We start from the raw sequence: 12,790 nt of genomic DNA, 5'->3' as shown, positions 1-12,790 counted from the left end.
CCAGACAGACTGCTCTAAAAGATGGAGAGGGAAAGGTAGGGTGTGCCTTGGAGTCCAGGGGCCCAGGGCTAAGGTCTGGAGGTACTCAGAAATGTCATAGTACTGTAAAGTTAGAGGTATCTGGTTGAGAGAGTGATGTCTAGAGCACTGTAGTGGGTAATTGGATTTAAAAGGGGTACTATGAATTATGGGGCTACTTAGGAATAGAGTCCAGGTTCAAGAACACTGGACAAAATTTGGGAAATTGGGGCCTCTTGGAAATGTCTGGTACCTCAACAACCTTTCCCATCATCCCCTGAAACCTCGCTTTTCTAGACAACTCATTTACTCCTAAATAGTGAAAACAAAAACAAAAACAAAAACCTTCAGCATTGAAACCTACTCAGATATTGCCATGTAAATGTACCCTTCAGTTCATTTACACCTCAATGAACACTTATGGATGAATTTTTCTATGACCAGGACTAACTTAGAACTCCAAACCTCAACATTTAGAACACTTCTATGCCAGATTTTGTTTAAGCATATCAACAAAAATATTTCCTACTGTCAAATTCAATCTCTATGCTTGGTAAAAAGGAAGCTGCGGGCTCAAAGGGTTCAGGATGGTGGTCAGGAGAAAGTAACCCGCAGGATGAGAGCAACTTGGAAGGAAATAAGGGAAGGGAAATTGAGATCTCTAAGGCAGTTTTCAAAGATAAGGAGGCAGGTATAAAAAGTAGTTCAAAGAGGTGAGAAAGGACATCCATAGATCCTGGGGAGACTGCTGAGCAGAGAGCCACACAATGTTTTCCAGCAGATTCAAGTAGAATTAAGTAGTATTAGCTTGGCTTTGGAAAATTGTGTGCAGGAACTAGGCCAAGGGGGCCTGCCGTGATTCTTTGTCCACTAAACACTTTACCTAGAGCCAGCCTCAGATCTCTGTTAGTTTTCTCTACTTACTTTTAGAAATACTTGTTAAACTGTAGCGAGTTTTTGCTGATGATACTTAGGTTTACCATATGCCCTATATGACTGAGAAGCTGCCCCACCCACCTCTGGAAGATACATACTGAGTAAATGATCCCTCTGTCCTGCTGGGCCTGTGCACCTTAGCTGGTTTGCTGGTTGCTCTCCTATAGGAGCAGGGGGGCGGGGGAGAGAAGTAACGGAAGGACACTCTACAGCAACCATCCTATTCCCCTCCCTCCCCTCGCTGCACCTGTTCCTGCTTTGGGGCCATGTAGTCTTGAGTCAGAACAAGGAGGAAGCTGTCTTGTAAATGGTTACCATCCTGTTGTCTAGACATCAAGGAAGAGGTTTGATCTTAGGGAAGATTCAGGGGCTGCAGAAGGCTGCACTTGGATTTCCTGTCAGAGGTGGGGTCTTACATTTGCATAAATAGTAGGATCCTCCATCAGAAACCCCTTTCATAGTTTGCCAGAGAGCAGAATTCAGCATTTAGTGAATTCATCTTCAACCCCTTCCCAAAGCATAGTTATTCAGCAACCAGAAAATCAATATTACTAATGTGGTACTGCAGTGTCATTCTCAGGGTAAGGGACTTTAAATTTCATATTAATGCCGTTTACCCCCTCGCCCCCACATATAAATACCTATGACTAATAGCTCGTATTTGCAAGTTATTGTCCAGAGTCAGGAGAAGTTTGTGGCCTTATAATGGAGACGCCAACTGAGTTACCTAGAATGAAACCCATGTCCTTGAACTAATTAGTCCAGTGTGATGAGCAATTGAACTTAGTGCCCATGGTAGTCAGAATAACAATTGAAACAGAACCCAGTATTTCTAGACATTGTTATGTCACCTGGGGAGTTCTATCCCAAGGATGGATTTTTATTCTGGAACTGGCTAAGAAGTCATGTGCTTTTTGCAGTGTGACTTAAATAAAATATGCATCTCAATTATTTTTTTGAAATGCCATAGTAGTATGTCATAGGTCGGGTAATCCAGGAAACAGACTCTGAGATGCTGAGATTTGTATGTTGAAGCTTTATTGGTGGGTGCTCCCGGGAACACCAATTGTGAGTCATAGGGGAAGCAGGATTGGGACAGAGGGAGAAATTGAGGCAAGAGGTCCAGGTCTTCATTCCCCACCTGACCCCATCAACCAGTCATCAACCAGCTATATGAGTTCTCAGCAGCAGCTGGGGAACAAGTGCATTGATCCTGAAGTGGGACCTAGGTAGTAGTATACGTTTTCTGCTACAATTGTTAACTAGTACTTTTACTTCTTAAGTATCTCTGCATTTACTATTCCATTTTACCTTTCAAATAGCTAAGTGAGGTAGATAGGGCCAGGTATGGATCATTCTTCCTGTTACACACATTAATATATAGGGAAATCTAAGTGCAGAGACTTGCCCGGAGTCACCTAAGACTTGACTCTGGCTCCCACCCAGAGCAATCTCTACTTAAAAAATTGTCCTTTTTCTTTCTTTCTTTCTTTCTTTCTTTCTTTCTTTCTTTCTTTCTTTCTTTCTTTCTTTCTTTCTTTTTTTTTACTACATCTAGAGTTTATATAGCTGTAGAATATAAGAACCAGAAAAGACAGTGAAAGCAAGTAGTCCAGCTACCTCAATTTAAAAGTAAGAAAACAAGCTCAGAGATGGGTAGTGATTTTGCCAAAATCAAGCCACAAGTCTATGTTGGAGCCTGGCCTTATGATTAGATTTCCTGCACTCAAGAGCCAGTGTTCATGACCTCTGATATGCTGGGCATGGTGTACCACGTAGGAACTATAGACCTGAGCAGGTTATGGGCCCTACTCTAGAGGATTTTAGAATCCAGTACGTTTCTTCAGTCTACTTGAATTATTTCAATGAGAGAGAGTAAAATTTTTTGTTCTAGGCTTTCTCTCTTATGTCACCTTGCAGAATCTAAATCCAGAAGAAAATAGCCTATTGCGGCTTCAGAATGGGTAATCGCTGTTTTCCCTGTGTTCTCTACTGTCAACTAGCAGGTGCTTATAAAGGCATCTGTGTATGCTTATAAAGTGCATACACAGATGCCTCTTCCATTGACTGTCCCCAATCAATATCCATTTCCAAACCAGTGTCGTGGTAGACATTACCAAGAAACAGATAACTGCTTTCTTTTCCTTCTTCTCTTTAAATGACTTTATAGTATTTGTGATTCTTTATTCTTTTTCTAAGACACAAAGATAATGGTTGTATGGAGTAAAGTGAGTGGGTCTCTGGTTTATGAAGTCACAGACCTATCCTTTCTCCAGACCTTTTCAGCATTATTGCAACAGCAAGGACCACTGCAAGGTATGTCTACCCTGGGGCAGGCAGAGGACATTTGCCCTCGTAGTATTCAGCTCTCCCCATTCCAGTTTCCTATCAGAATGCATTGTGCCTCCTGTTCTCACTCTTCAAATTTAAAACTTCTTTCCCGGTGACGACTGGTCACTGTTTACAGCTCCTTTTCTCTCCTCTCACTCCTATTTAATAAACCAGGTGAACTGAGGCAGGCCTGACAAAAAGTTCTCTCCACCTCCCAGGTCTCAGAGAGAGCTCTCCACAGGGGCAGAGACTTGCATACATGCCTTGCCTAGAAAAGGAGGCCCCAAAGCTGCCAGAGCACTCTGTTAAGACATACGCATAGGAACATAGACCTTAAAAGAAATGAGACTGCAGGCCAGAAAATAATTTTAATGCAAAGTAGAAAGGACCAATCCACCTTGTCATTTTTCCCTGCTCCTGCTCCGTAGACTCCTCCTTCCTGTGACTTTGAGAAGGTAGGAGGAGCAGGTTATGTTTCTAGAGTGGCTGTCCATATGGGAAAGAGTCTCTCATTATTATATCCTCCCAGATATGGAGGAATGCTAGTGTCCTTCAGATCTGGGAGTAGATGTGAAATAAAAAAATAATTTATATGTGGTTCATTGTCTCTCCTGATCCCATCGCCTTCCTCCTAACAGTCGCAGGGCAGCCATATCATCCTCGGACTCATGGGGACCCAAGATCGCTTTTAAAGAACCTGTGAAATAAATACGTAATGAGGAAGGGCAAACTTCTTGGAAATGGTAGTGTAGGAAAGGGGAGAGAAGAGCCCGGGTCTTTGAAAGTATCTCCTTTCTGGATAAGGAGCAAACGCCTAAAGAGAGGAAGAGATGGAAAGGAGGAGGGAACCAGGAAAAATGTACCTTCTCTGCTGAGGGACATCCTTTGCTGTTATTCATGTTGATATTCTTCATGGAGATGAGGGTAATGCTGTCTTTCTCTCCATTGGCTGTCGAGCAGCTAGGGATAGGAAGAGGGAACATGGGTTATGGAGAGGATGAGTGGGAGGGCAATGTAGGGGTCAAGGAACTGTGGTAGGGTTGTCGAAATTTAGACCTTATTTTGATAATCCTATATTTTTGTGGTGGAACATAATGAAACGAGAGTATGCTCTGAGGCCCAAAAGACTTGTATTTAAATCTTTATTTTACCACCTACTACTTGTGTGATTTTGACCAAGTCACAACCTGGTCTTTTAAGTTTCAGTTTTAAATGTATAAAATGCCGTAATATCTGCCTTAAAGAATTGCTCTAAGAATTTGAGATAATATTACAAGATATCTACCATAGGGCTTGGCACATACAAGGTATTCAATAAGTGATTCCTTAAATAAATATCTTCTTATTTAAGGAGTATATTATAGTCTAAATTTCTATACTTTTTATGGAGTGGTTATAAGGGCTTAGCTTTGGGACTGAAGAGTTCCAGTCTCTCTCTCATCACCTGATTGCTTCCTTTCAGGTCTCCCCCTGTTCTGGCCACCCCTATTCCTGGCCTCAGTGGAGGATGTCAGGATTCCCTGCGTGTGTAGAAGGCAGGAAGTGTTGGTTCCCTTTTGGAGTGGGTGACTGAGAGGTCAGTCTTGCTACACTTCTGACAGTCTTACCTTTCAGATAGCCCTGAACTCCCAGGTTTCTGGGGATCTGTAAAAATCCAAAGGCACAGATTGGGAGTCACATACTGTAACTCAGAAGCCCAACCCGCCCATCGAAACCCACCCAAGTGGGCCCTCCCACTTTATCTAGTGGTGCTGATGTGCCATTCCTTCCCTCAACTCCAAGCTGGGTGTCAGTCCTAGAATCTAGCTCTGGGTTCCTCAGCAGAGAGGGGCAAAGGGGAACCCTGAGGTCCACACATGTACCTTCAGACTCTTTGTTCTTCCGACATTTAAACCTTAGACTGACCACGCTGACTAGGATGATCACCACAACCACCAGGATGACAATGAAGCTGATAACACCTGAACAGGGAAAAGGATGGGGTGAAGGGGAGGTAGAGGACGGGATAAAGAGGGTAACAGGAGTTCAAATTCTCTTCCCAGCTAAGTGCTGTATAGATAGGTTCCAGAGCAAATTAAACCGCACTTCTCTGCTGAGTGAATGAGTTCCCAGCCTGCTGCCCTGGCCAGAGTGGGCTCTGCAGCCCTACCACACCCTCTTATAAGAACATGGAAACCCAGAAGAGCCCGAAAGAACTGACCAGAAAGTCAGTTCTTCCCTACCAGAGCCTTCTTCATCAGCCAAACCCTCCTAGCACAAATGGGTGAGATTTCTAGACCCAGAATTTAAGTCAGTGCAGGGGTGGGATCCCCTGCCATGCCCCACCTTCTCTTCCCTCTCACCAAATGCAGCCACAGTGAGCACCGTCTCTGACGTAGGGCTGGGCAGGATGGTGGAGGCTTCTCTTGTCCTCGGGCTCATGGTGGCTGATTTGGGAGTAACATTTTGAGAGGTGTCTAAAATGAAGAGGGGGCAGGCGCATCAGAGAAGGGACTGACACAACCTATCAGACAGAGCTAGTTCCCCTCCTGCTTCCCGCAGGTAAAGAACTGCAGAGAACTCATGCTTCTACCCTGCCTCTCCAACCGGATCCCGTGCAGATTGATGTCGGACCCGGGTGACATGGGATCATGTGACTAGCATTACTTGTTGCTCACGTTACTATTTAAAGAGGACTTCAGAAAATTCGGGATGCTTCCCTCCTTGTCCTCTTCCCACCACCCGCTTGGAGCCCATAGGAAAGGCATTTATGCTGCGGAGACAGGGAGTCACTGGGCAAGGTAGGGCCATCTGTTTCGCCAAGGGTCTAAGTGGGAGGAAAGAAGGACACTAGATGTTTGTCCCTAGGCACAGACCTAACGAGCCAGACTGCCGGCGAAGGGGCACAGTTTCTGGCCCTCTTAAAATGTGGTGTGGTCATGCATCTCTTCCCGTCTTCAACTTGTACTGCAGGCCTGATGGCTGTTTCATTTCCTTGTCCTCACGCCCCTCCCAAATAAGTCTTGGAGTGTAAATAAATCCCAGAGCCAAAGGGCAGGATGAGAGGAAGGGTCAGGTGCTGTTCATTGTGAGCACAGACAGGACATAACTTCACCTGTGTCGCCACTGCTGCTGCCCCTGCTTGGGACTCCTGTGCCTGTACCATGAAACAGCAGGGCCAAGATGGAGGGTATCTACCCCCACTTAGCTCTTCTCCCATGCTGCTGGGTGAAGGCCGGCCTGCCCTGAGAAGTGCGTAGTCCTTCCTTAACCTTTCTGTCTTCCTTTCCATCATTTTGGATTCTCCAATCCCTCCTTTTCCCTCTCTATGCCTCTATCAGTCCTGAGTCCAGGCTCTTTCTACCTTCATTGTGACCAAGCCCAAGTCCTTGTCTCTACTTTCCACCACACCTCTCTCATTGTCTCTCAAACCAGGGTGCTGCCAATGTGAATCCTGGCCTTGAGACCCCTCATTGTTGGGCAGGACCTGGGCCCCCTGAAGAGGAGAAGCAACCTAGCCGACAGACCCAGTGTTTTTCACTGCCAGCCCCGGGTACTCACCAAGTCCTGATGTGTGCTGCTGTGACTGAGGCCAAGTCAGGCCCAGCGAAGACGGGGAGTGACCATCCATTGTGCTTGACCGTGGCATCATGGATTTATTGGCTACCGAGGGGACCTTCAAGGCCTTCTCTGGAGTAGCTATGGATTAGAAAGCAGTCAGGGGCCTGCTTAGGGCTTCAACCAGCATGTGCACAGGGAGGGCTCTTTAGTCCAAAATCATCCTTTTCGTTACCGCCTTTAATTCCAGAAGAGGCCATCCTCTCTTTTACCTCTGGGCCTTTACCTGTGCAGTTCCCTCTGCCTGGAATATAGTATGCCACCCTCCACCCTGCAATCTTCATCCGGTTGACTCCTTCTTGGGCCTCAGTTTCAGCACTCACTCACTCTGGGATGTCCTTCCTGGCCCCCAAGTCTGAAATGGCTAACATTTGTCTAGATTCCTACAGCATCTTCTGCTTATGCCCAACACCACCCTTCTTACCTTTCTTTTTACTTGTCAATGTGACATCCTCTTTACTTGCCTGTTTCCCCACTAGTCTATAGTCTCCTTTAGAGCAGAAACTGTGTCTGCTTCCTCATCGGGCCCTCCCTGGATGGCATTTGTAGTCTGAGTGGCAGAGTACCTGGAGTACCAGTGCTGGACAGAGGGCTTGGGCTTTTGGGCTCTGAGGAAGGGCTTTCTCCTGCAAAGACAGAGGCAGAGGGGGAGTTGGAGGTGGGGCAGGTTTGTTGACACCACACTCCCTCACCCACCTGAGAATGCTTGGGCTCTAGGTAAGCCCGAAGGGCTGGGCAGAGGGCTGGGGAGGGGGCAGGGATAGGCACTTCAGCAACCACACTCACTCACCTGTGCTGGGAGAAGTTGGCTCTGTGATCAGACTTGTACTGAAGGCTCCTGGAACAGATCATCTGAGGCTGAGGGTCTGCTGCCTCCTACTGTTCTATCTTCCTCTCTCCTTCCCTGTAGCTGGTGTTTTCTAGTATTTCTTCCTACCCCACCTTCCACCCGCAGCCATTCGTTCATCTTTCAACTCTTTCAAGCCATGTTAGACTAGCTAAGCTGAAAACATCCCTAGGTGAGCTCAGCCTTAGATGTCCTGAGAGCTCTGGCCTAGCCCTAATCAGTACAAAAGGCCGAGAGCTCCTCTCATTCTTCTTAAGCTCCCAGACCTAAATGGTGGAGGAGGCCTGTGTGTTTGGTCTTACCTTGAGTGATAGAGGGCTGTTCTGTTGTGAGCTGGTAGGTGTGGCCTACAAGAGAAAGCAAAGCACTGCAGACTAGCTCCGTGAGTCTCCGCCCCGCATAGAGCCCACAGGAGAACCTAGGCCTTTTGGCTTTCTAAGCCTCCGGTGCTAACAGAGGACTAAAGGATGTGTCTGCAGCTCACAGGTCTGTCTTCCTCTGAGACTGTGACTGAATAGCACAGTTACCACCACCTCATGATCCAGTGTCCTAGAGTCCTTTCCTGTCCCTTCAATATTACATAGGTCTTATACTAACCTGACACAAGGTCAGGGGAAGATTATTTCACACTAGTGATATATTCAAGGACAGAGGGCCAGCGACCTGCCAAGTCCATACAAGGACTCCAGGTCTCTAGGCTAATGCTCTCTCTATACTAGCATTGAGCTATCCATTTTCCCCTGTGAATATCGTAATCCTAACCCTGCCCCAAGGGAAGGGATGGAAAGATGTGGTGAATAAGATGGAGTTGGGGATAGGGGTTGGTATCTGGACTTTCTCTCTGCCCTCCTCCAGCTGGAGGTAGGGGCCTACCCAGGGAGCAACTTCTGAGATAAATGCAGGAGGCAGGGAAACTAGCATGAATGACCAATTTATTCTCATAGACAGAAGCTACTCAGAAATGATCGTTGTTGGCCAAGCCCAGGGAGGAGTCAGTTACTAGAAGGCCCCAGTGAGGAGCCCTCATTAGATTTTTTGTGAGTACATGTGTATGCCTGCTGGCCTCCATGCAGGGGTGTGTGTGTGTGTGTGTGTGTGTGTGTGTGTGTGTGTGTGTGTTTGTACGCGCGCGCGCCCGCTTGTGTGCCCATATATGTGTCCCCTGTGTGTGTGGGACCTCAAAGGTTGAGCTGTGTTTGCTCATTTTCCACAATGAAATCATTCTTGAAACCTGTGAACAATGTGAAAGGAAAACAACGTGGGGAAGTGGAGCCGCCCAGCCGGGTTCCCGTCCTTCCACTCTAGCCGGGACCTCAGCCACTGGCCTGGCCCTCCTACTCCCCTGGCCCCTCATCATCAGGGAAACACCAAACCTGGCCGCGGTAAACAGAGGCCAGGGGCCCACCCAGCCTGGGGCAGCCTGCTGGTCTGTTTATTTTCTTTAGCCACTGCCTTCCTCCATGCGGCTATCACTTGGACAGTGTAGAATTAATTGTTGCCAAGCCCCAGCTGGACCATGTTTTTTCAGGTTACCATCTCTAGTAACCCCATTCCCTCATTGGGTGGGTGGTCAAAAGGGAAGTTAAAACTTATCGGTGCCCCAAACTAGAGAATGACCCTTTCAATCTAAGATATGTCCTGAAAACATCTATCAGTTATTGATCAAGCATATCTAAGGTACTGTCTAAGCTCCATAAAGTTATAACTTTAATTTTTAGTGGGAGGGCACAGTGCACTGCCTTCCTGCATTTATTTAGAAACAAAACTAGTGTCTTAAAAGGAGTTTTAAAGTCACAAGCTCCAAGCCCCAGTAGCCTACTCTTTGTCTTCTGCCCCCTCCCCCTATTGGAACGTTTTGTCACCAGTATATTCCTCTGTGAGCAGAGGAGAGATTTAGGGAGCATCTGTTCCTACAGACTGGGCGTCTCTGACCACTGGGCCACGCAGATACCCAAAGAACATTAGCCAACGGCATTTCTTATTTTCCTGTCTCTCCTCCCTAATCTCTACCCACTTTATTTGGGTCTAGCCTCTCTTTTCTTCCCCCTCCATCACCACCACCACTACCCAATTTTCCTCAGCAGCATAGTTTAGTAATTAAAATTATGGATTTTGGAGTCTGATAGGCTCGAGTTCAAATCCTCACTCTGTCACTTACTGACCTGGGCCTTAGTTTTCTCTTCCTTAAAATGCAAGTGATTTTAGTACCCCATAAGTGGTTGTGAGGAAAAGAAAATGCGTATAAAGTACTTAACACAGTGCCTGACAGATAGTCCACACTCAATAAATGCTAGACATTTAAATTTTTGCACCATTCTCTCAAATCCCCCAAGTCTCAAGTCTGCCCTGACTTTGTATATCTGTTGTCAAGTTCCTTCATGGAGTAAATATCCTCAAAAGGATTCCTCAGCCCACCAAAATGAAGGAGAAGATAAATGCTCTGAGATATTGGGGTGAGAGGTTAGGAAACTCAAGCAGTGAGCACGACTTAGGTAGAGTTTACAGGGGGGATTCCTAGCCCTGGCACTTGCCCACGACAGGGCAGTGGGTAGGAAAGCTGGGAGAAGCCTAGACCTGTGAAAATGCTACCTCATGAGTCTCACCTTTAATCTCTGCCACTTCTGCAGTTTCTGCACTAGCCTGGTCCCCCAGCCCCAGATCAAATATGTGACTTTCTCCTCCTGGAAGAGGAGGTGGCGGCAGGATGAGGGTGATCGGAGTTTTACTTCCAGCCCACGGACTTTTAGAGAAATGTCTGACCCCTCCAGGAGGCAGTGTCTTCTGGTGCTCAGGCTGTCTCACCTATCACCAGAAAAGATCCATCCTCCCTCCCTATCTGAGCACTCTTGCACTCTTTTGTGCTACTTTGAGCACAGGTTCATGAATCTTCCACAGAAGACTGGGGGAGGGGGAGGTGGGGGTGAGGAAGGGATGACCAAAGGGAAGTCTCTGCCCTGTGAGTCAGAATCTCCTGGATTTCTCATGGTTCCCAGCAACTGCTCCCTAATTAGAGGACCCCTTATGAGCTGCTTCTCAACCCATCAGCTAGCATAGCCCTGTCTGAGAGGTGTTTCCATGTCCTCTCCTCTCTCCTAGGCCCCTGGGTGAGGATGCTGTGTACACCCTCTTTGGCAAACAGTTCTTTGTATCTAACCCAACTCCCTCTTGCTGTGATTTGAGCTTAAAGTCAGTATTTGGAATTCCCAGGTTGTTACCATCCATATGAAAGAAGAAAAAAGATCACCAAGGTACAGACAATTTTATGCTAGAACACCCTACAAGGAGCTTCCAGGACTCAGTCCCACACCAAGACAGTTACTTTCAGCATTTCTGGAGGCCAGCCTTTGTGGGGGCTCCAATACACCCTGGAAATTCTCCCACAGAAAATTATGCTATTTTACCCTTGCCTAGTAATGACCATCTCCCAATCCAAAAGATCCCCTTCACAGAAAGCCTCTGGAATTTCCCTTGGGCACAGCCCTGGGTGGAGAGCATGTGTAGTCTGTGTCCCAAAGGAGGGACAGTCTCCCAGGACTGCCAGTCCAGGGGAGGAACTGCTGAAGGAGAGTGGCACATGCCTCTTACCTTGGAGTAGAAGGAAGCCAAGGATCGACCAGCACAGCTGCTGTGCTCTGACAGTCCCCATGTCAACTTGGTCTCTGACGGGCAGGCAGACGTTCCGTGAAGACTCTGTCCATAGTGGGAAAGAGAGAGGGAGTGCTGGGGCGGGGAGGGGGTGGGGGCTGGCTCTCCAGGAGCTTCCTGTCAAAGAATAGAAGGAAACAGATTGGGACTGGCTCCAGGGGCCCTGCTTAGCAGGACAGCCCAGCTGAGGATGTAAGGCCAAAACATCAGCCACTGCGCTCTGGGGCTCCACGTGGTCTGAGCTAGGGCCACTGTGGTCTCCTCTAGGGTCTGAGCACAAAGGCCAGCGATGTCAACCTGTCCCCCCCAATCCCCCTTGACCTTTTCCTAGGAGTCCATCAGGTCCCTCCACACACCACCTAGAGGTTTTTCTGGAGTGTAACTCCAGTACTCCAGTCCCTCCCCCATACTCTTTCAGACCATGACTGAGCCCTAAAGCTCAGCCCACCAGCCGCCCATGCTCTACAAGACTCTGAATTCTCCACATTCTTTTCCCTCCTCAGGGCTCCCAATGCAGATGGGACTCCCTACATCTTTCATTATTGTTATTCTTAATAGAAACACAAGAGGACCACATTCCAAGCATCCCTCTCTCTAGGCCCTCCCCTTGCATTGGGGTCAAGTGGTCCCTGTGCTCCAGCAGCACCCTTGTCTCTAATGTCCAGGTGGCAGATGTCCCATGGTACTCTCTCCTGCAGACACAGGTCAGCATTGTCACTTATTCAGTATCCCCGGGACCTGGCACAATGCCTGACATATAGCAAGTCCTCAGCACATATTTATTGAACTAAACTCAAAAGATTTTCTTTAAACTCAAAAGATTTAAAAGCAGAGAAATGTTCTACAAATCCTCTTTAACATAATAATTATTATTATTATTATAGATTTCCTTTCAGCCTGTGATAACATGCATATACATATGTAATCATTTTATGATTTGTGTCCTTTTCCTCCTTTATTTTTTATTTTTTAATGTTTTATTTTGAAACAATCACAGATGTACAGAAAAGTTGGAAGTATGTTATGCAGAACTTTTTTTCTTTGAACCATTTGAGAGTAAATTGCCAACAGAATGCCCCGCCATCTCCGAAAACTTTGATGTGTGTTTCCTACAAATAAGAATATTCTCCTACATAATCATAATACAGCCATCAAAATTAGGGTATTAATTCCATATAATCCCCAGAGTCCATTCATATTTTAACAATTGTCCCAATAATGTCTTTTATAGCAAAAAAGTCCAGTCCAGAATTACTCATTGCATGTCTCTTTAGTCTCCTTCAATCTGGAACAGCTCCTTAGTCTTTCCTTGACTTACATGACCTTGACATTTGTAAAGGTTACAGTCCAGTTATTTTGTAGAGTCTCCTTCATCTGGGTTTATGGGATGTTTCCTTGTGATTAGATTTAGGTCAT

At 46.6% G+C, this 12,790-nt stretch overlaps 1 protein-coding gene across 2 annotated transcripts; it reads right to left on the bottom strand.

Annotated features, from left to right (window-relative positions):
• Nucleotides 1-3,634: 3,634 nt before the first annotated feature.
• Nucleotides 3,635-11,782, bottom strand: ECSCR (endothelial cell surface expressed chemotaxis and apoptosis regulator). Of its 2 annotated transcripts, XM_016166395.2 has the most exons (10): nt 11,315-11,766; nt 8,032-8,076; nt 7,673-7,720; nt 7,449-7,508; nt 6,826-6,963; nt 5,628-5,741; nt 5,148-5,246; nt 4,893-4,929; nt 4,149-4,245; nt 3,635-3,982 (listed from the first exon to the last, which is right to left on the bottom strand). In XM_016166395.2, exons 1-10 carry the CDS (start codon nt 11,373-11,375, stop codon nt 3,974-3,976), a joined length of 708 nt encoding a protein of 235 aa, XP_016021881.2. In that variant the 5' UTR covers nt 11,376-11,766; the 3' UTR covers nt 3,635-3,973. The 2 variants fall into 2 exon arrangements, with proteins under 2 accessions (XP_016021881.2, XP_016021880.2); XM_016166394.2 differs by having other exon boundaries at nt 3,635-4,245; nt 11,315-11,782.
• Nucleotides 11,783-12,790: the final 1,008 nt, after the last annotated feature.

The sequence above is a fragment of the Rousettus aegyptiacus genome, unplaced genomic scaffold, assembly GCF_014176215.1.
Source record: "Rousettus aegyptiacus isolate mRouAeg1 unplaced genomic scaffold, mRouAeg1.p scaffold_m13_p_7, whole genome shotgun sequence".
Classification (NCBI taxonomy): domain Eukaryota; kingdom Metazoa; phylum Chordata; class Mammalia; order Chiroptera; family Pteropodidae; genus Rousettus; species Rousettus aegyptiacus.
This window is presented reverse-complemented; position numbering and strand designations above follow the sequence as displayed.